Source organism: Anas acuta, chromosome 5 (genome assembly GCF_963932015.1).
Source record: "Anas acuta chromosome 5, bAnaAcu1.1, whole genome shotgun sequence".
Classification (NCBI taxonomy): domain Eukaryota; kingdom Metazoa; phylum Chordata; class Aves; order Anseriformes; family Anatidae; genus Anas; species Anas acuta.
Window position 1 is genome coordinate 32,289,462 of NC_088983.1, and position 21,843 is coordinate 32,311,304.

At 62.7% G+C, this 21,843-nt stretch overlaps 1 protein-coding gene across 3 annotated transcripts in view; it reads right to left on the reverse strand.

Annotated features, from left to right (window-relative positions):
- The window catches only part of DGKZ (diacylglycerol kinase zeta), a 40,130-nt gene extending 24,720 nt beyond the window's left edge, over window positions 1-15,410 (reverse strand). The window contains exons 1-2 of one of the 3 annotated variants that reach the window (XM_068683785.1): window positions 14,952-15,410; window positions 8,693-8,791 (exon numbers count right to left, since the gene is read on the reverse strand). In XM_068683785.1, the coding sequence (XP_068539886.1) occupies window positions 8,693-8,791; window positions 14,952-15,130 (278 nt within the window). In that variant the 5' untranslated portion in view covers window positions 15,131-15,410. The remainder of the gene's footprint in view (window positions 1-8,692; window positions 8,792-14,951) is intronic. The other 2 variants (XM_068683786.1, XM_068683787.1) reach the window with 2 other exon arrangements.
- Window positions 15,411-21,843: the final 6,433 nt, after the last annotated feature.

A 21,843-nucleotide genomic window follows, 5' to 3' on the forward strand; every position in this document is an offset into this window, starting at 1 on the left:
CATATCCCAGGGTGTGTGCTGCCCTCAGGTAGCTATAAAACCCAACATACAGACTCCTGCACCCAAGCATGCAATATCCCTCAAGGCACAAGCTCTGCCTATATCACGGAGAGCTTCTTGATGCTCAGGTCCATCACTCTGCTTTGCTCCAGAAGCCTCAAGTAAAACCTTAGGTATTATGTTGATCATGCCCGTGATCTGCTTGGTCCTTCCTGTGTTACCATTCCTTCTGCCCCTCCAACAGTCTGGCGTCCTCCTGACAGTGCCCAGAAGCGAGAACGATGCCAGGCTGCCTCTCCACGCTCCCAGCTGTGGCTGGCACGAAAGGTGGCAAGAGGCCCCCACTTAGGACACTCCTGGCTGCATGACCGACAAGCCTTCGGCCTTAGAGAAGTCTGGACTTGAAAAACGCCATCAGCTCCTCCAGACCTTTCAGCAAACCTCTACTTAGTCGGCTGGAAATGCATTTTTTCCAACCACTGGGCTACAGTGAGGGAAACGAGCCTGAGTTTCACCCTGCTCCATGACGAGGGCCCGTTCTGGCTGAGTGTCTGAAGCCAGGCTTGCTGCTGGGCTGCTGTTGTGGCACCCGGGCTGGCAGCATGCAAACCAGAGCCCACTGCAGCTTACAGGCTGCCTTCCCCAGGCCAGGACGGTTGACTTGCACAGCTCAACCACGGCGAAGGCGTGTTATTAACAGCCACCCATGTGTGACACTGAGATCTCCTGGGCTTCTGTCTCTGTCTCCTCCCTGTCAGGACACTGGAGGGACCAAGGGACAAAAGCCTGGGAGCCCACCCAGGGAGCTGCTGCTATCCCTGCCCCGCTGACACACCGCAGCTTGCCTTCAGCCTCATTTCCCGTCATCAGCTTGCACTCCCCCGTCCTTTCTGCCTTCCCATGTACACTGCTGTCCCCACGCTGCCTCTGCCGAGAACCCGTCCCCTTGTCCCTGCTCCCAGACATCAGCTGCTGGCCTCTCCTCTCCCTTGGGCTCCCCTGAGGCACTGGGAAGCGTGACCTGCGTGGAGAAGCCTGCTGAGAAAGGTGCCCGTGCTGGATGGGGAAGGGAGCACGCTGGTCAAGATGTGGTACAGCCCTCAGGGCTTTGGTTACAGCGAGGCGAGCGAGTTCCCAAACTCCGCGCAGTTCCTTTCTGCCCAGAATTTCCACTCCAGCTGTAATCTGTCCGACATCATACAACTCAGACAGAGGCAGAAGATGCTCGAAGGGGGCAAGGCCGTGAGAACAAGGGCCTCGGGGGCCAAAAGGTCTGAGAATAATCCGCGCTGAGCTCTCAGCCGGCCCTGAAGCGAGGGGCAGGCGTCTCCCCACCAGCACCAGAGCAGGACGGCAGCAGCGAGTGCCTGCGGGCTGCACAAGCCCTCGGCAGTCATCGCGGTGGGGACTGTAGTGCCTGCCTCCTGCATAAATGAGAGCAGGAGCCCTCATGTAGCAGCACCACCAGCCTGCCTCCTTCCCATTCAGCGCCACAGCTGATGTGTGAGAGCAGTGCTGCACGCCCGGGCACGGCTCGTGGGCCTGAGGCAGCCAAAAATACCTCCAGCACAGCGGCAGGAAGGCTCCCTCCAAACTGTGAGCCTTTCGAAGTGCTGCGAAGGGTGGACCATGGGCCTTCTATTTTCAGATTTATTCATTTCATGCAACAAGTGCCACCGCCTATGCACAGCACCTCACTTGCAGGCCCCCGAGCTGCATGAGCACAGCAGGCCTGTGGCCAAGGACACCTTGAGTTGTGGACACCCTCACGCTGCAGAGGAGGAGAGTAGTGCCACAGCCTGAGGGCAGACCCTCCAGGCAGCACAATGCCATTTTGGCCCAGAAACCTGTCAGTGTCACTGGACATGTTGGTTGGCAAAACTGAAGGTCCCAGCACTGCTCTGACTCACAAGGGACAGGCAGCTACACCAGCTGGGCCTCCCTGTGCTGTAAAGCTTGCATGTGCTGTGCAAATCATGACTCTCTGCAGCCAGGTCTGCACACACAGAGCAGATGAGAGAGCAACAGGTTGCAGACCTAGCACAGAGGACGCTGATCACCCACCCTGAGCACGTGGCCTAGCAAAAGCAGAATCTGCAGCCTCCTGCTCGCACACAACAAGCCTCTGCTCCGTGACCTCGCAGCAGTGCTAGCGCAGGGACCTGCCCTAAACACCCACAAGGTCTGGCACCGAAAGGTAACGGGATCCCTGCAGAGGATGGCCAGATGGAAAGCTCACCCACACGCTTTATTTCAGGAGACTGGAATTTTGTGGGACAGCCCCAATAGCCCAGCTGGCAGCAAGGGCTCAGGAAAAGGGCACCAGGTCAGCGCCCCTCCTGCCTGCTGCCGCCTCGGGCAGATTACCACGCAGTACACATGAGGACGAGACCAGGCTTTGCAGGCAGCCACCACTGATTTTAATCCCACACCATTTTTAGCCTTTTGGGCAGCTCCGTCAGGTGACTCTGCCACCACGAAGCTCAGCAAGTGGGTTAAAGCAGGACCCTCGGTGCTTCCCTCTGTCCCTGTCAGTGGGAAGAGGAAACTCGTCTGTCAGACCCCAGTAGTTCCCATTTGTCTCATCACACACCAACACGTTTCCCAACTGCCAGAAGGAAAAAAGTCACTGAACAACCCCTTCTTCCATTCCCTTCCTACAGCAGTCCTCAACACGCACCCCAGCCCTGTCCCCGCACACGCTGATCTTGTCCACCAGCACCTCGCTTCACTGTGTCACGGGAGCCCGATTTTGGCCACGAGATAAGTGTCTGTGTGCCCTGAGCCTGTTATATCTCATGTCCCCGTGTCGCAGCTGCCTCACGTGGGGTGGCTGCAGGGAAGCAAGGAAATGCTGTGGCTTTGCAGTTTCTCATAGGAAGCTTGTCCAAGGGGCAAAGCGACGCTGAAGGAACTACCCGAGCCCACGCAGCGATTCGAACGCAGTCCCCACCGCTTGGCTGGGCCTTGACCAAAATAAGGCAAAAGGGAGCGGCTGTCCCACCTCCTGCCTGGCCCTTCATGAGAAAATGTTCTCAAGGTGGGGCTTGCTGGGGAGAGCAGGGTCTGGGAGCAGAAGGGCCTCGTGCTTTTTTTTTCTACAGTTCTTGGCATAATCCCACCTCCATCCTGCCTCTCTCCAAGCTCTGGTCCCACTGCCCCTTCGCTGCCTTCTCAGCGCAAACCAGGCCAACCTCGAGCCCCTCTGGTGCGACACACAACCCTTCAGGGCACGGCATGGCACAGCCCTCACCTTCCTTGCTCCTCCAGTCCCAATCCCCAGCCAACACCCCAAGGCTCGCAGCACTGGGAGGGTTTCAAAGCAGGGTGCTCAGCACCGCTCCTGTGTGATCCCACTGCCATATGCAGCGTGCCTCAGGCTTGATTTAAGGCTCGCCTGCCAGGCTAGCTCAGCCCCTCCACTTATGCTTCATAAAGTCAGGAGTTTGCCAGCCCTCGGGCTCAGAGTAATGTTCCCATTACAACAATCTGATTTCCTTCCCAAAATCCATGGAAGATGGAGTTTTGTCTTAATTTAAACTAAAGCTGTCTCCTTGGAGGCTCCTGGGCTGAGTCTGCGCATTCATATCCCTTGACAACTTTCCACCATCATAACATTACCAAGTTTATTTGCCACTACACTAAACAACCTGCCTCCTGGTTATCAAGAAATTGGACAGCGCTGATTTATACAAGCCACTGCTGTGTTTGTTTGCCATGCCAAGAGCTGAGTGTCTGGACCAGCAGCCTGGGGTAGCGAATTATCCACGACAAAATGCAGAGGGTGAGCAAACAACAGCAGCGCACAGGGGCCAGGAGAGAGCAGGGGATGGGGCAGCAGCAGTCTGTGCAGCTTCTATTTTGGTCGCATCAGCATCACCCTGACCCGGGCTGGGACGGATGTTAAAAAGCTCCTTATCTTCCAAAGCTCCCTCTGGAGAGCAGCGAAGCAGCGGTGGGTCGGGCAGGCTGGTCCCGGCAATTTTGGGAGTGCAGGAAGGGCCAGGCTCTGCTTCCTGCAGCAGATGCCTGCTGTCCCCCCCCAGAGCTGATCCCCTCCTTCGGTATACACAGCTCTGTGCCTCACGTAGAGGAGGGACCCGAGGGAGATGCTATTTAAAGGGAGGCCAGTCCGGCAGTCCAGCTGCCTGAGCCCGGCTCCCCAGCATGTGGGAAGCTGGGGGAAACTCCCCAGCACGGAGCCAGCCGGGGCTGGGGACCCTGGCAGCATCCCGAGGGAAGAGACAGGGAAAAAAGCACAGAGAAAAAGTGCCAGTGTGAGGGATGCAGAGCTCAGGCAGTGATGCCCGGTGCCAGGGGGCCGCACAGACCTCCCGAGGGAGCCTCAGGCCCTCAGCTACAGGCACAGAAACACAGAGACCGGCAGGACACCAGCCTGCAGCAGGGAGCAGAAGGGCATCCTACCACCCCCAGCAAAAGCAGCGGGTGCCACCAGCACCAGGGGAGATGCCAGGAGCCCAGAAGGCAGCCCTGTACCCCCCAAAAAAACTATTCTGAGACAAAGCAGCTGGCATGGGCTGTCCCCCTACACCACAGCTTTCCCCCTGCTCTTCCCCCCTGCCCTCCACGTGCCACACAGGCTGGCAGGACACAGCCCGTGCCTACCAGCAAGCAGAGCGTGCGGCTGGAAACCCACCTCTGGCAGGGGGAGCAGCAGCCAAGTGCTGCAAAGTGCCACAGTGCTGGGTTTCCCAGAGCCCCCGTGCCAGCCCCAGGGATCACTCATAGCCCACGAGACGGCTGCGGCTCAATCCTGCCTCCAGCAGCCAGCAGGGTGAGGGTTTTGGGGGTGATTCAGGGGTCTGCTCCCCCCTGCCCCTACCCAGCGTGGTGGGACACGGCACCTGTTCAGACCAAACCCACCAGCTACGGGCTCCGTCCCCCGTCCCCTCCCTTCCCCCACCGAGCACAAATGAAAGCAGGAAAACACGGGGACGAGGAGGAGGAGAGGAAAGGAGGGCAGAGCGCGGGGAAAAGCCTCTGTGACCTGATCCGGAGCGGCGCTGAGGTCCCTGCAGGTGATGAGCGGGCGGCAGCGGCCGAGGAGCAGCAGCGGGCCAGCCCTCTGCGACCAAGTCCTAGTTTGGCGAGCGAGCGCTCCGCTGCTCCCTCCGCCTCCTCCCCGCGCTGCAAACCCTGACAGCGCTCGTTAAAATAACCAACTGCACTTCCTCTGCGAGCAGCCCCAGGCGGGCTTGCCCCGAGCGAGACAGACACACGCAGAAGGGACCCAGAAAGAGACGGGGACCCCTGGCACCACGCCACTCGCCCCCTCGGTGCCTGCGGACATCTCAAAGCGGCTCTCCCCCCCAAAAGCATCCCATGTGCCAAATCCATGCGCCCCACTCTCAGTTGGTGAAGCACAAGGACCAAACCCGATGATGCGTGTTAATAACCTCCCTCCAGCCCGCTCACAGAGCAGGGAGACATGTTGTGCCGACCCCAGCTCAGGAGACCCCTGTGGGGAGCTACCTGGCCTCTGGGAAAGGACCGTGCGTTGGTACCCGGGTCTGGGCCCCCACACGCAGCGCCAGCCCTGGTCTGATCCCGCAGAGCACGCTGCGCCAGGTGGGTGCTGGAGCAGGGTGCCCCCCTCAGGCACAAGCACCTGAAGATGACACGGCAAGGTGATGTCTCCTCAGCCTTTCACAACCAAACCACTTCTGCAAACGTGGGATGCAACTGCTTCCCTCGAAGCAACGCGGGGAGGATCACGGGATGGGCGACTCTCCCCCACCTCCTTGGGCCATCGTTAAAAATAAAGGGTTCTGCACGGCCTGAGGAGCAGGCGGCCTTCAGGAGCGCGTTATTGGTGCGGCGAGGGGCCCTGGTGCAGGGACAGCAGTGGCAGCTGCCTCGCTCCGAGATGCCCCAAGGAAGGAGTCACCCGCCGCGGCCGGCGCTGAAGCGAGCGCTGGTGACCAGCTCGGGCAGACGCGCAGGCGGCCACGGTGAGTCACCGCAGGGCCCTGCAGCTGGGACCTCATCCCTTCACACCCGGCCTCCTCCCGGCTGCTCGCTCCCCCCGCGTACGTCACGGCTAAAATTAGAGCCGGAGCTCTTTCTGTGCGCGAGCGTGCGTGCGCTCGGACCGTGCCCGGCACTCCTCGGGGACCGCAGAGAGGAGACGGTGAAACGATAACAACAAAACGTCAACGCAGAGCGCTGCCAGAGCAGCAGAGGCAGGCAGGGCCGGCTGCCTTCCCGCGGCAGCGCTGCCGATGGGTATCTCTAAAGCCACTCACAGGAAGCCGTGAACCAGACGGGAGCCAGGCCCCATGGCTGAGCCACCGCCACCGCGCTGTCACGCGGGTGGACCCGGCGGCCTCTGCAAGGCGGCGGGAGAGGACATGCAGGCAAACCTCAGCCCTGCGTAGGGGCTGTTTTGGCTCTGCTCTCAGGCTGCTGGCAGGGAAGGCAGCTGGAGACACAGGGGCAGGCAGCAGGAAGCATCTGCGTGCCGAGGTCTGCCTTCTCCCCGCACCAATCCAGCAGGCGCTGCGGGCCCTCTCCTCGCACCAGGCTGCTTCCTTCCTCCTCCCTCCCCGCAGCCTGCAGCTCCAGCTCTGCCCGCACACCCCGCAGGGACAGGGACAGCTGCCACCAGCGGGTTCCTGTGTCCTGACAGTCCCGGTGGCTGTGGGACAGGCTGTGACCCCAGCTGAGGAAGAAGAGGGTCCTGAGGGGCCTAGGAGCAGAGCCCTGAGCTATCCCTGTTCAGATCTGCTCGCTGGGACTGGCAGAGTGTTTTTGTGGTGTATTTATCAAAGAGGAAATTAAAATGGTGATAGGGCTAGCTGTCCATCCAGTGCAAACAAGCACCGATCCCCACACAGCCCCGAGGCCAGCTTCCCAAGCAAGGCGGCCGGCTTCCCGTGGGATAAGGGACCCCAACCCAGCCACCGCAGGTGCCTGGGGGAAAAGAGCAGGGTCTGAAACCAGGGGCAGGGCTCAGCACCTCTGAGAAATCAGGTCCCCACACAGGGCTGAGGCAGGAAAGGCACCTCCTGCTTCTGCGTCCCCAGCTGTCACCGTGACCCGGTGACTAAGCTGCGACTCACACCCCAAAGGGTGCTTGTTGGCTTAGCTGTGACCTTGTTGCTGGTATCACATCCAACCCCTGGTGTCTTTTTCACCCCGTGGCAGTGGGTTACGCAGTCTTTTTTCTCCCCCTCTCAGGTACAGATTGAAGTGACTATAAGAGTCACTGCTAAACTTTTTGATTCTGCTAAAGGTCAGCTTGTCCCCATTACAAATGGAAGGGCAGGGAGACAAGTTGATTTTTTTCCTCCGCACTTTTTGCTCTGATTGCCTTCTGCCTATCTGCCCTCATGTGCTTCCTTCTCTTCTGTTCCCTCATCCCTTTATCCGCTGGTCTGCCACTTGCTGCACTCCGAGGGGCCCTCCCGCTGCGCTCTGCTTTGTGGAGCAGATCCTAGGTGAAGATTTGCCCTTCTGGACATGGGCTAACGCGTGGCCTCAGGCTGGTAGGGCAGGGCAGCCCCGCTCTGCTCACCCTTTCTCTGCTCCTCATGTGCTCCAGCACTGACTTTAACCCTAAGAGAAAGGAGGCACCATGTGGGCTGCACGAGAGGCGCTCTGTCAGCTCCCTTGTACAAAGGGGGAGAGAAAAACCATCAAAAGCAAGGAGACCAGGCCCGCAGTAGGGCCATCCCATGGCACGCAGCCCCAGCAAGCCCCAAGGAAAATGCTGGCACTGTCTGGGGAGCTCTTCCCTCCCCGGCATCCCTGCAGCGCGCAGCACAGAAGAGCGACCATGCCCTCTGGTGTTCAACCCGCAGCACTCTGGGCCTCTCCAAACCCCATCCGCCTGCAGTGTGCAGAGCTACCCGACAGGCACGCTGCTGTCACCCGCAGCACCTCCACCCACGGGGCTCCCAGGCGGCACCGAGGCACGAGACTTGTGTATCTGTAAGGTCTGGTGAGCTGGAGACCGCTGCGATCACAGAGAGCGCGCTGGGTGACGAGCAGGAAACCCGGAGAGGTCTGGGACGTTGTGTGGGTGGGTGACACCTCGAGGAGCCGTGTAACACACGGCAAGAAGCAGGGCAGTGGAGGCCTCACCAGGCTGATGTGCTGCTCCACAGGGGCTTTGGTGTAAGGAGCCCACGATCGGGACCTGCTGCTGTCTCCACACCTCCTTGGGAACACTCCTGAGCCCCCAGCAGCACGGTTAGTCCAGGTGTTAGCTCCCTGCACTCATGATTTCCCTGGTTTCCCATCACGGCTGGCATGCTCAGCCCAGCTGAACATCAGGCTGCTTCACCATTCGGCTAAACCACCCTCTGTGTGCTGCCATTTCAGGTTTTTAAAGTGCTCGGCTTGCACAGGGCCCGTGTGCCACAGCCCTCATGCCCACGACAGCCAGGCCATGGAGGAGGAAGCCCTTGGCATGCCTTCAACCCAAACACAGCAGGACGGGGCCGCCACGTTAGCAGAGGGAGGTCCGGCAGCGAGCTGCCCTCTAGCACAAGGTTAGCGACACACGCAGCAGGCAGCAGCCTGGCTTTTGGTGGCCTTGGTTAGTGCAGACACAAGAGGGTGACGCGGGGTGAGACGTGGGTGGGAGGGAGGAGAGCTCTCGAGCAGCAGCGCCGGAGCAGCTGCTGGAACTGCGCAGGCTGCGCAAGCCAATAAAAATACCACATACTTATACACCGCCGGCCGGTGCTTTATCCTCCTGGATCCCCATCGGCCGGGCTGGCTGCCCTGGAGACAAGGGAAGACACCTTTGTGGGGCAGGTGGATTCTAGGGACACAAAGAGAGTGGTCAGCAAGCCCTCCCCATAAACGCCTCCAGCCGCACGGCGACTCTGCTGCCCTGGCACCATCCCTCCTCCTCCCCAAACACTTTCCCCACAGCCTCGGGGTCTGCAGCCGAGGTGGCAGCACCCGTGTCACCTCCCCTGCTGCCAGCCACGGAGGCCTTGCAGTCAGGCAGCAAACCCCCAGCACCACGCTCCGGCTGCTGGGACGCAGAAATGCAGCCCAGTCCAGAGTCACCTCAACCCCAGGGCCAAAACAAACACGGCGAGAGCCACCCACAGCCTGCTGCCAAAGAACCGCCGCTCGCACTGGGAGGGCTGGAGGTGCTTCCCTCCCTCCTCTTCTTCTTCTCCAGCCCCCGCACCAGCCCGGCTCCTGGCAGCCTTTGCCTCGACTGCCAGGCCCGGGCACGGATTTGAATTTCAGATGAATTATGAAGGCACTCGGCAAACCTCACGTGAAGGAGCATTGTGAGAACAGGGCAGGGCAGCATGCCTGCTCCGAAACCTGCGGCCCCTGCGTGTCGGCGGGGACAGGAGGTGCCGGGAGCAGCACAGGGAGCCCCCGAGCTGCCACCAGCAAGGGCCAAGCGGTCTGAGACCCAGCACGGAGGGGCAGGATGTTCTTCAGACCCCTCCTGCCACCACCTCTGCTTCCTCTGGCAGCCAGGGGACGGCAAAACTGGCTGGTGGGTGATGTGAGGAGCCAAGGGGCCCTTGCTGGTGGTCTCTGACGAGGCAGCTCCTGTCCCTGCTGGCTCCGTGTCCCCCTTCCCCTTCGTGGGGAGCTGCTGAGCAGGGCCAGGCATGCACACAACCGCAGCAGCGGTGGCTGCAGAGCTCTGCCTGGCCGGATGGCTCTGATCTCGGTCTCGCGGTGCACCCTCCGCAGCCAAATTTGCAACAGCCACAGCTTTAAGGAGGTCAGAGCGGTGTGCGCCTTCAGCAGGACACGCTCCTCGGCGGACAGCCCTCAGAAAACCTCCCACATCAGTGAATCCATCACTGAAGGGACCCCCCTGTTCCCCACACGGAGCCCAGCCCCCCCACCTCACCTCCCCCCAGGCTGTCCCCTACCCCGGCGGCCGCCCCATCCCCATCCCACAGGATGGCTCCAGCTCCACAGCAGGCACAGGGGGCCCCTGCCAGCAGATCCGCTGCTTAATCTCCCCATCTGCCAGCCTCTAACGGGCACGAAATCCCTGCGGAGAACACCCCCCACCACACTTCAGCTGCCCGCAGGCAGCGCTCCCCACCCCAGGCGATGCTCCCTTGCGTGGTGACCTCGGGTTTTTTGCGGTAAGAGGCTTAGTGCTGAATCTGAGCGGCTCCCGGCCGGGGCCAGGGCCAGCGGGGCAGGAGGAGATAGGGATAATCTGATGGAGGGGGAACTTTCGCATGGAGGGGCCGGCACATGGATGCTGCACGGCCCCCGCTGCCTCTCTGCAAGGCCAGGCTGGCTGCAGGCTGTGCCAGCAGCTCAGGACCAGCCCCGTCAGGTCTGGATGCTCCTGCCCCATGAATTTCCATCCTCCCCACGCTGTCGAGCCCTGCCCGGACTGCAGTGGGAGCCCAGGGGCTGGGCAGCAGGCAGGGAGGAGGCTCCCCGCGGACTCTGCCCCAGACCCACACCTGTGCTGCCAGCGACGAGCGAGCTGGGCCGCACCGGCACCCACGTTTCCTGTGGGAGCCGAGCAGCGCCAAAACCAGGGGAAAACCCTTCGCAACGAGCCTTTTTGTTAGCTTCTCTGACTTCCTGGGACAGAAAACCAGCGGGCGCACGTGACTTGCTGCAAAGCCACAGCGTATTTTGGAGCCTGAGACCGCTCCTGCCCCACAAAGCTGCAGCTAGCGAGCACGGGGAGGGAGACGGGGCGAGGTGAACAGCCAGGTGCCGTTCCCCCACCCACTGCCACCTACCTGCCCTGGCCCCTGCTGCCGCCGGTCCCTGCTGGGTCAGAAGGGCTCCTCAGGGAGCAGAGATGCTCGGCTCAGCTCCCCAAACCCTGTATCACTGGGGGAAGCCGTGAGATGGACAAAGCTGGGGTGGGGTGGGCTGTTCCCAGGCACGGAGGGAGAATCTGCAGCCAGCACGACCTGCCCGGCAGGCAGGAGGCCCGGCACCGTCTGGGATAGCAGAAGACATCCTCTGAGCCAGCAGGAAACACCCGTCCCCTGCGAGGTGAGGGCAGGGCTGGCTGCTCACTACAAAATCATCCCCTCCAGGCAGCTGTGGGCTGGAGGAGAGCGAGGCTGGGTGCCCCACGCGCCTGATGCAGGACAGAGGGCTCCGTGCCCCTTACACAGCTCGCCTGGTGGCCTCGCTGCGTGCCCTGGTAGAGTTTCACCACCTGCCTAACGCCCTGACGTGGATAAGAGAAAAGCCTCTCTTGTTCCCGGCTCCCAGACGGTGACTGCAGCTGCTGCCATGGCTGAGAGTTTCAACAGAAACACAAGGAAAGGGCACTGTGTGCTTTTGCAATGCTGGAGAGCTGGCCCGGGGAAAGCTCCCGGGCTCCGGATCACCAAGACAGAGGCACTTATTCCCGCAGAGCCTGGTGCCAGCCCCAGAACCAGCAGGACAGGTTTCGGTATTTCCACACCCTGTCCATGACCCCAAGCAGGTCCTGCATCCGAGCTGACATCAAAAAGCCTCTTGCAGAAGCGCCTCGGCTCCCGCCAGCCCCCAGCCTCTCTGAAAAGCAGGGTTTATGATCCCGAGCACCAGTCTGCAGCCTTAGCTCTGCTTCTGAGCTCAGCACCTCGAAGCCAGCACCCGTTTGTGGCACCGAGCAAGAGCGGGGCTGAGAGCTACCTCGTGAGCTTCAGCTCAGGGGGGGTCACCTGGGGAAAAGAAACCCGAGCTCCAAGGAGAGCGGAGCTGGAAGTTACCGAAGTTACAGCCCCGCTGTCCTCTCTCCACCCCATCCCTCAGCCCCTCGACGAGAGGACACGCTTTCAGGGAAGGCCCACGCCAGCTCCTAATCAGATTAGGGCTGCTGCCACCTTCTCCAGCCCCGGCACACTGCGCTCTGCAGGGCAGCAGGAGCTCGCCTCCGTGTCGGAGAGCTGCGGTGCCCCCCGCCCGCCCGTCACCTGCGAGCAGCACGAGGCTGCAGGCGCGGGGAGCTGGAGGCTCCGCAGGCAGATGGAGATCTGCATGTGCGGAGGAGGAGGAGGCATCCTCTCGCTTGCTCAACAGCTAGTTGGCAGCGAGGCGCTGGGTGAAAAAGCCTGTCCCGAGGTAAGCTCTGCCCCGGCCCTGGCGGCGTGCTGATTTTAAAGCTCGCCAACCTCGCCGCTGCCACAGCCGCCTGCTTTTCCCTCGCAGCACCTGGGATTTACCCCACGGCTGCACGAGGGGAGAGCGCACACAAGGCCCTGCGTCCCGCAGCCGCTGCTCTGGGGTCCGGGATCGCCGCTCAGGCAGCTCAGCGGTGAGTTCAAGGGGACACGGAGGTGCCACCAGCACGGTGGGCAAGGGGAAGGCAGGGGGGCAGCCAGAGCTCCCCCGGGCGCTTCTCCCCCGGCTTTCACACGGGCGTCAGCATTGAGCAGAGAGACGAGCGGCGTCCCAGAAAGGTGTAGGCGAGCGCTCAGCTCAGTTTCTCGAGTGCCGTTTACCCGCACGCTGTGCCACCCACAGACCTTCCCCTGCGATGGCACGCACCCCCCCCGGCTTTCAGCTCCCAGCTGCAGTCCCACGCTCCCCTCCCCGCGGGGCTGCGCCTGCGGGCTGTGCTGCTGGCGGCCCCGCTGCACCAAACCTCTCCATCACGCTGGAGGGGAGCACGGTGAGGGTCCCAAACCCTTTGGGGAGACCCATGTGAGCGGCTCGCCTCTCCAGCACGGGGCAGAGCAGGAGAGGGGTCGTCCCCCCAGCACTCGCACGGTCCTCCCTCCCCTTCACAGCTGGAAGGGGTACGCCACGCTGTTCACTTACACCACAAGAAACAGGGCACCTCGGAAGGAAATTTAATCCTAACCACCTATTATCTGATCAGCTCCAATCTCTTTATCAGCCCAATTAAAAGAATTACCCATCTGTGGCCCGGATGCACGTATTGTGCACTTGTCTCTGTCAGCTCTGGAGCCAATTACTCCACCCTGCTTTAAGGCAATTACAAGGTACAGAAATAAGCCCGTTGCAGCACCCAGGAGGCTAATGTGCCGTAGCTTCAGGGCAAACTCAGGGTCTCGCTCCTCTTTTGCTTAAAAACCTCTCGGGATCCATCTGCAGCGAGATGCCCACGAAGCCCTGCGTGCCAGCCCCGAGGACAGATGGGCTCCGGGGGTGTCAGAGGAGGCAAGAAGCATTTGGTGCTGCTGCACTCTCCTGTTTCTTGGATCCTCCTCTGAGGGTGTGCCTCCTGCTGTTACTGCGACTGGCCTGAGCCACCGACGGCCTCAGAGGAACCGAAGAGCCGAGCAGCGTGTGCCCAGCTCAGGAGATCTCTCTCCTCGCAGCCAGGGCTCTCCAGATGCAAGGCTTCATCTCCCCGTGCAAAGTTTCCTTTCCACTTTTTTTCCTGGCCAAACAGGCTCTGGCTGAGCTCCAGAATCCAAGGGGGTGCAAATTTCTTCACCAATCGCTGTTCGAAAGCGCTTCACGGATGAGTACTGACTGTACTTCTCCAAAACAAAGGAGAATAAGCACCTTACCCCGCAGTTCCCTCTGACGAAGTGGAACTCGGTGCCACCTTCTGCTCTGCTGTTGAGGTGGGCACGAATTCGGCAGCTCCCAGCAGCTCCCAGCCAATTCTCCTCCACGCCTTCGGCCCACTCTCCCCACCCACAGGTGCGTGCGGGGGTTTCTTCCTTCCTCGCGGCCTTTGGGAATTTCTTCTTCCTCCCCTACAGCTTTTCACAGCTCTGAGTGCTGTATTCGGCATCCAGGGGGAACCAAGTTCCTCCCACCAGTGGAAGAAGAGCAAGAGATGTATCCAAGCACTGAGTGATTCGAGGGGCATCTCAAGGCGCTCTGCAGGGCATGCTGGCCTGGCCAGGTCCGCGTTTCCTGCCCGTCCCACGCATCTGCACCACACAAACCATCCACACGTGGAGAATTTCCCCATTGTACTCAGAAATAATGGCTTGCTCAGGGACACGTGAACCCCCAGGAGCCAGAGACACCCGCTAGTACTGGGGAGAGGACAGAAACTGCAAGAAGCTCCACGTGGCCGCTGCCGAGAGCTCTGAAACCAGAGCAGAGGAAAGCAGCTCTCGCTCTGGGGTGGAGTGACCTTGCAAACCCTTCACTCCCAGCTCTGGTGTGGCTTTGTGGGGTGTGCTGTGCAGGCTGGCAGCGGGGCCCTTCCCCTCTGTATAGGGCCTGTGAGACCGCGCTGGGAGCACTGCCCAGTGCTTCCACCCCCCTGTACAGAAAGATGCTGCAGGTCAGCAGAGGGCCACCGAGATGGCCAGGGCAGGTTGGACCAGATGGCCTCCAGAGGTCCCTTTGTACCTAAACTAACCTCGTTTTTACACAGCACTGGATGTGCAGGGTCACTCCACTTACATGTTTTGAGCATCCCAAAAATCAGGTGAGTGCCAGGACCCTGGGGAGGAAGCAGTGGCATGCACCTTGAGGACACCTGGTCAGGGTGTGTGAGCAAGCCCAGAGCAGGGCAGACGAGGACTGGGAGCAGCCTGGGAGCAGCAGAGGACTCGCACAGCCACGGCCTCACTGCTGCAGGACTGCCGAAATCGTAGCTGGAGCACGAAGCACGTGCACGAGGACGGGGACAGAGCGGTGCTGGGAGCATGGAAACAAATCCTCCAGACACGAGGCTCCGACTTCTCCAGGAAGGAGCCTGGGGTCAGCGAGGGCAACGCTTCCCAACTTCCCATTCCTCATGCCAACAGTCCGCAAGGAGAAAAACGCAAACTCATCTTCCTCCATCCCCACCAGTCCCACACCCTCGGGCGGCTTCGGCACATCTCCAGCCGCCTGCTTCGGGCCAGCACCTCTGGGGGACCCAGCGCCTTGACAGCGAGACGCAGACGGCTGCCGAAAACTCCTGGCAGCAGCCAGAGGCTGCCTGGAGATCCTCCAGCAGAGCCCAAAAGCTGCTGCCCACCTCGGCCCCCCTCCGTGGGGTGCCCCCCGGGAGCCCCCTCCCGCCCCCGGGGGCCGCTGCTCACCTGCGCCCGAAGAGCTTGAGGCCGGTGAAGCGCTTGTTGCTGTGCCGGCGGCCGGGCGGCGGCGGCCCCCGCTCGGGCTCGGCACCTCCCGAAGCCCCCGCAGCGGTGGCGGAGGAGGAGGAGGAGGAGGAGGAGGAAGGCGAGCCGCCGGGAGGAGGAGGGGGCCCGGCCGCCTCCATGGCCGGGCTGGGGGGGCTCGGAGCCGCCGCTACCGGCCCGCAGCCCCGCGCCGCGGCTCCATGCGAGGGGAGGGACGGGAGGAGGAGGAGGGCAGGGAAAGGGAAAGGAGGGAGGGAGAGAGAAAAGGGGGCGGCGCTGCCACCCGCCCCGCCGGGCCCGGAGCAGGGCAGGAAGTACCGGGGGCACGGCCGGGCCGCCAGCGCCCCCTGCTGCCCCCCGGCACCGGGCACCGGGCAGAGGGCACCGGGTGTCAGCCAGGCCCCGCTGCCCTCCCCCGTCCCGTCCCGGCTCAGGAAGCCCAGTGCCGGCCCCGCCGCCGCCCCCGCGCTCGGGAAGAGGCCCCGGAGCCTCCCGCGTCCTCCCATTGTTCGCCCGCTGGCCCCAGCCCCGTGGCACGGGGATAGGGATGGGGACGGGGCAGTGTCCGCAGGCTGGGGTGCTGCCCGCGGGGCGCCTTCGTCTCTCCTGTGCCAGGTGGCGAGGGCAGCCCTCGGTCCTCCTTTGCATGGCAAATGAGCCATGGAGCTGGTGGGGAGCGGGGCATGGAGCCCGCACCAAAACTCAGCTCCTGGGGGGCTGCCGGGGGGAGGCCCCCACTGCCAGCACGGTGCGGCGCGTGCTGAGCCCCCAGCCCCATGCTCCTCCGTTCCTCAAGCAAGAACCATTATAGGATAGCGTGCAGGGTGCTGGCAGGGGCTTCGAATCACCCCTGCTCCCATGGGGAAGGCAATGGGCTCATGTCAGCAGCGTCCACGCATGCGGCCCACCAGCATCCCTGCTGGCGAGGCTGCACCGGGAGAAGTGGAGGGGATCACGGGCGAGGAGCCAGGAGAGCCCAGGGGAACCTCTCCCCCTCCCCAAAGCGCGGGGTGCCAGCGCTCAGCCCCCCAGGACACCGTCTCGGCGGGTACCTCATGCTGGTGGCCCCTGCGGGGCTCTGGGGAACGTCCCAGGAGCGGTGCCGCCACATCTGCCGCAGCACGAGCGGGTGCTGCTCAGCCAGCCCGGGCTTCACTCTCGCTCTTCCTCCCCCGGCGGCTGTTTTCCGGAGTCATCCCGAGGGCAGGTCCCTGGCAGGGCTCCGCCGCCCGGTCGCGGTGGCGTGGGCCCCGGCTTTGTTTGCACCCTCCACCTGGTTCCTCTCTCTCTGCACTTCCTGGAAGTGCGAGGGCGGCTGTCATTGCGGCGCCGCGCTCTTCCCCCCGCAGCCCGCGTCCTGGGGCGAGCTCTCCTCTGGAGGAGCCTCGCGAGGCCACGGCCGGACGGCGGCTCTCCGGACATCCTCCGTCCCTGCTCGCCCTGCGCCGGGCGCTGGTGAGGGGACGCGGCCGGGAGAAGCAGGTCCGGGCACCAAAGCTGAAGGCCCGGCCTCCAGAAGGTGAAGAAGCTGCCTCCAGTTCATAATCCATCGCCTGGGCCGCGTCTGCGGGGCGCAGCATGGAGGCCTGGCACATCCCCGGCTGCAGAAAGCTCAGCGCTGTGCAGCCAGGCTCTGCCCGCTGTGCTCTGCCTCCAGCAGGCCTTTCCACCAGGAGGGTGCCCATGGGGAGCTTCTATGGAGCTGGGGAACCGAGCAGAGCCGCTTCCTGGGGAGGGTATTTCTAAAGGGTGCGCGGTATGCTGTTAGACTGCATCATCAGAAGGGGTTAAAAGCAACAAAAGGCATCAAAAGGCCTTGATCTCGCTCAGCTAGCTCTGAAACCGAGCACAGCCCACTTCACCGGTTAACGTGCACGGGGTGGAAAAGGCAGGTCCCGAACGCCCTGCTCCAGCTCAGAAACCTCGCGGAGGGAGGGGAGCGGCTCTGTCACCGCAGCTGCCACCGAAGTGGCTCGTGGGCTCTGCCGCTTTGCATGTGATGAGGGCTTGGTCCCGTCCGCACTCTGCCCGCAGACATTTCCCTTTCAACGTCTCACGCCCTGCCCTGCGGTGCTAACGTCCAGCCCCGTACCCAGGGGCACGCTGGTGGCACTGGGAGGACAGCACACCGCACCTGTGGTCACAGTGCTCGAGCCACCGTGCCCCTGCCTGGGCTGGAGGAGGTCGTGCCAGCCCCTGTTTGTGGGTTTTGGGTGCAGGAAGATGCCTCACGGGAAGCGGTGCAGGAACCCAGGGCCCCGTTGTTCATCCCTCACCGTCCTGCTCTGCCCACACGAACCCGCTGTCCGAGGAGTTTCGTGATGCTTTGCATATGCACACATGCAAATCTGCACTTCCCAGGAAGGAATCTGATAATCTGCCCTGGGGTCACAACGTCCCTCCCTGCCCCAGGACGTGAGCCGTGTCTGTTTGTCCTTCCCTCCATGCAAAACCAAAACAAAAAAAGATCCCGTTCTGTTTGTTAGGAGACCAGCGGGCAGGGAAGCGTTGCTGGGGGGGCCAGGAGCATCCCCACTGTCCCTGAGCGGTGTAAGGCAGGGCATGTGGCTGGGGATGGGGCTGCCCTACACCTTCTTGTCACCCCCTACCCAAGTCTGCGAGGAGCTGCCTGCTCTGTAAGGTTTGCCAGCGCTGCCAGCGTCCCCCCGGCCGTGCCCGGGGTGCCAGCCACCTCCTCCCCCAGCTGCACGGAGGGACGCAGAGACAGATGTCTCTGTCAAGGCAGAGCAGGCTTGGCTTGGTGGGGATGAATGGGAATTTGATTATGCTGCTCGGCACAGCCTGGCTAACGCGATTAACGGGGCAGCAGAGAGGATTCAGGCTGCAGGAAGGAGGCAGCCTTGCCACCCCCTCCCCTCGCAGCCCAGGCGTTCTCCCAGCCCCAGCACTGCCCAGCTGGGACAGGGGTGCTGTGCACCCTCTGCTCCCAGGGTGCTGAGAAATCCCCATTTCTGCTGTCCCCATGCAGGGACTGATACCCTGTGCACCTGGAAGACAGCACTGGGGAACCCTATTGTGTACCCGCACCATGGCTGGAACAAGCCCACCCTCCTCTCCCCTCTGCCCTGCCCTGCCCAGGGTGACCAAGCTCGCCCTCCCTTGCTATTTACATTACAAAGCCCCTCTGCTCTGCTCTGGGTTATATTTAGCTCCCCGGCACAGAACAGCCTGTGAGATGTTGGCGCATCCTATCCACCCGCGTGCCGAGCAGCTGGGGCACCCCACATCCCTGCTGTGCTCCGTGGGGTGCAAAAGGCTGGGCTGGGGGGCACAGGGGGCACAGCAGCCCCTTTTTCTGACCGCCACAGGGTGCCTGTGCCAAGCACTGCCGCCCCACCGAGGTGACAGGAGCCGGGGCTGGGAGCAGGAGAGCAGAGGTCTGGCTCCCGGCACGCTCCTTGCCCCATGCGTGTGGCCCGTGCAGCGAGCGCTGTGCGCTGTGGTTTCCTTTCTGCATAAACACCCCCACGGGCTGCGCTGCTGACAGAAGGCCATTGCTGCAAGCCTCACCCCAAAGCGAGGCAGAAAGATGAGAGAGAGCCCTGAGCTGCTGCGCTGTGAGCTGTGGGGTGCTGCGGGGCATTACCTGGGGCCGAAGGAGCTCTGCGAGCTGGAGATGCTCCTGCCCCGCTGCCACAGCACCACGGGGACACCTGGAGCAGGAGCTGGTGTGACACGGGACTCTGACCGAGCTCCTTGGCCCAGCAATGCTGGCAGCGAGGCACAAATCCCGGCACTTGTCCTGGGCTTGCAGCGGTGACAGGGAGCATGGGGCCCTCCCGGCGCCGCAGAGGCACCTCCCTCCGGGCGAAATTGTCCCAGAATCTGCAAAGCCGGTGCACAAGCCAGCATCATTAATAAGCTTGGCACGGAACTGCTACTCAAAGCCCTAAATATAACCTGAGTGCTGAGCTCTGTTCCACCCGCCCAAGGCGCCTCCGTACACCACGGCAGCTATTTCTGGAAGGAACGTTATTTCCATAGGCTTAATATCATTTCTGCTCATTTCAAACCCTTTATATAGTGGCTAACGCCGCCTGCCCCTCGTGATGACTAATGAGTCCCAGCAGGAGCAGGCAGCCTGGCAGCAGGAGAGCTGGGGCCTCCCACCTTCGCTTGACATTGAGGACACCGATGATGACCATGGCCCTCAGAGCAGGGCCCCCAAACTCCAAAACGGGGTCGGGAAGTGCCTTCGGCTCCATGTGGCGGTGTGGTGAGGGGGTTTCTGCCGCCCCCCTGTGCCAGGTCAGCCCAGTTCTGGGCACCAGCTGCTCCGGGCAGCAGCTCTGCCCCCGCCTGCCCCCCACCTGGCACAGGAACCAGGAGCAGCTGGTCCCAGCCCCGTGTGGGCGGCACAAGCAGATTTTCACCTCCAGATACTTCCTCTCCTGTTTTCTCTTCCCTTTGCCCTGCTGCCTTGAACTGGATGGTCGGGGCAGCAGCTCTGTCTCCTCCCTGGCACGGGGCAGCAGGTAGCTGCGGGTGCCCTCCACCCAGCAACACCCCAAGGAGCCCCACTGTAGGGGGACGGGAGGACAGAATGTTTTGGGGAAGGGCAGCGCGGGTCGGAGAGGATGAGCAGAGCCGTGTGCATGGGGTGGCCGGGGTGGGAGCAGCAGGATGTAAACAGTCCCCTGCAACACCGGACAATTCTGGAGCGAATTCAGGCTGATCAAATTAGGTTGCAATATGTTCCCTTCCTCCCCTGGGGAGGCCGGATAATTGCAGCTGGCTAATCCGTTCACAGAGCGCACGGCGCACATCTGGAGGAAGACAGCGAGGACAAGAAAATCCTGCTCAGCTGCTGCGCTCTGCACATCCATCCATCTCTCTTCCTTGGCATCACAGCGGGGCAGAACCCTCCCCGGTCTGCTGGGCACCTCGTGGAGCAGTCCCGGGCACCAAACCGGGGCCAGGAGCGCTGCCCCAGCCCCAGCTCCCACAGCCAGGCACTAATTTGGTACGGGCTCTGCCGCCCCTGCTCCCGCTCGCCACCCACTGCAGGAATAACAAGTGCCTGGGATGAGTCAGCCCGGGGCCCCTCCTGCTCTGCAGGCACTAATTCGGTTTCCCATTAGTTCCCATTACCGCAGTATTAGAGAGCAACTCGCTCCCAGTTTGCTCCGCAGCCCTTGCAAGGGGGGAGAAGGGCTGCTGCACGCTTGGGAGCCGAGCCGGGAGGTGACCGAGTGTGTCCCAAATTGCAAGAAACCTCTCTCCCAGCACAGCTCTGCACCCCGCGGCCCCAAATCCCCGCAGCAGGCACTGTGTGAGCACCGCAGGACGCGCTGCCCAGGGGCACGCTTCGTCCGCAGCAGCTCTGCTGGGCTGCAGCCGTGCTGGGGGAGGCACAAGCAGAAAAGTCACGCTGAGAGCCAGCACAGATCCTCCCCTCGCTGCAAAGAGCCCCCGCAGGCTTTTCAGCCTCAGCCCCTTCACCCAGCTGGGAGGTCCCCATGTCCCCGTGCATGGACAGGGCAGTGGGATGGGGTGGCATGGCATGGCTCAGCGGGGCAGGGAGACCCCCAGGAGGTTCCTACAGGGCTCATCTTCTTGGGAACAACCACGGCACGGCGATGGTGGGCAGCTACCAGTGGCCACCCCCAAGAGCCAGCCCTGACCCCGATGCAGCGAGAAACCCAGGTCAGGTCCCGCGACACCCCTCCACCCCAGCCCATCCCAGGGGGCTCCTACCTGTAGGACACCTGCTTTCTGATGGCCACGTGCAGGAACTGCTCCTCCACCTCCGCCACCGCCACGGCCCCTCGCATCTCCTCCCAAGCCGGGTCCACGCCGCGGAGGCCCAGGCTTCGCTCTCGCACGCTGCTCTCTGCGCCCGCCGCTCCCAGGGGGCTCGCTGCAGCCCCCCTGGCCCCCTGGCCATCACCCCTGGCTGGGGTGAGGTCTCTCCAGCTCCCGGGACCTTCTGCCATGCTGGGGCGAGACGCTTCTCCAGGCAGGGAGCCGCGCTCGGCTCGGTCTCCCCAGGGCCCCGGGTGGATGCCGGTGAGGCTTCGCTCCCCGGGGGAGCAAAATCTCAGGGGAAAAGTAGCGGAGCCGCCGTCCAACTTTTCGCCGTGCTTTCTTTCGGCCTCTGGGCAGCACTTTGAGGGGCTCAGCCTCCGTCTGCCTCCCTGCCCTGCCTCAGCGAAGCGGAGGAACGGCGGGCAGAAACCTGCCGACGTCGGTGCCGCGGCTCCGAGGTGCCAGGGCAGCAGGGGAGCGCGGTGCCGGTGGGAAAAGGGGTCTCAGGAGAGAGACCAGGGGTGAAGGAGAGCCCGGGCTGCCTGCTGGGGGGGACCAGGGCCAGGCGCGTCCCTCGGCGTCCCCTGTGACAGCGGGAGAGGCAGGGAGAGGCTGGCAGCGAGGAAGGTGCCTGTGCACCGATCCTGCAGCAGCCCTCAAAAGACAAAGCAGAAAGCGAGCGTGAGCGTGTGCGTGGGGAGGGGGGCTGCGGGGAGCGACAGGAGCGTGGTGTCACCTTAGAGACACTCGGAAACTGGCACTTAACCCTTCGGGGGCCGGGGAGGCTGAGGAGGGTGAGGACGGCAGCCGTCCCTCACTGCTCACAGCCCAGCCTGCTGGGGCTGCTCGCCCGATGCGGGTGTGTGCAGTGGGCACCCCAAAAAACTGCAGGACAGCAGCCCCAGCAGAGAAAAGGATCTGCTGCTCGGGGTCCCATCACTTCATGACCCCGGTCCCAGCCATGCCAGCTGGGCTGAGAGACCCCTGCACGGCTCCCATATGTGCCTGGCATCTTGGCTGGGATTTGCTCTGCCCCCTGTTCACGCACCGGGGCTCTCTACCTGCTGGGCACTGGCACGTCGGT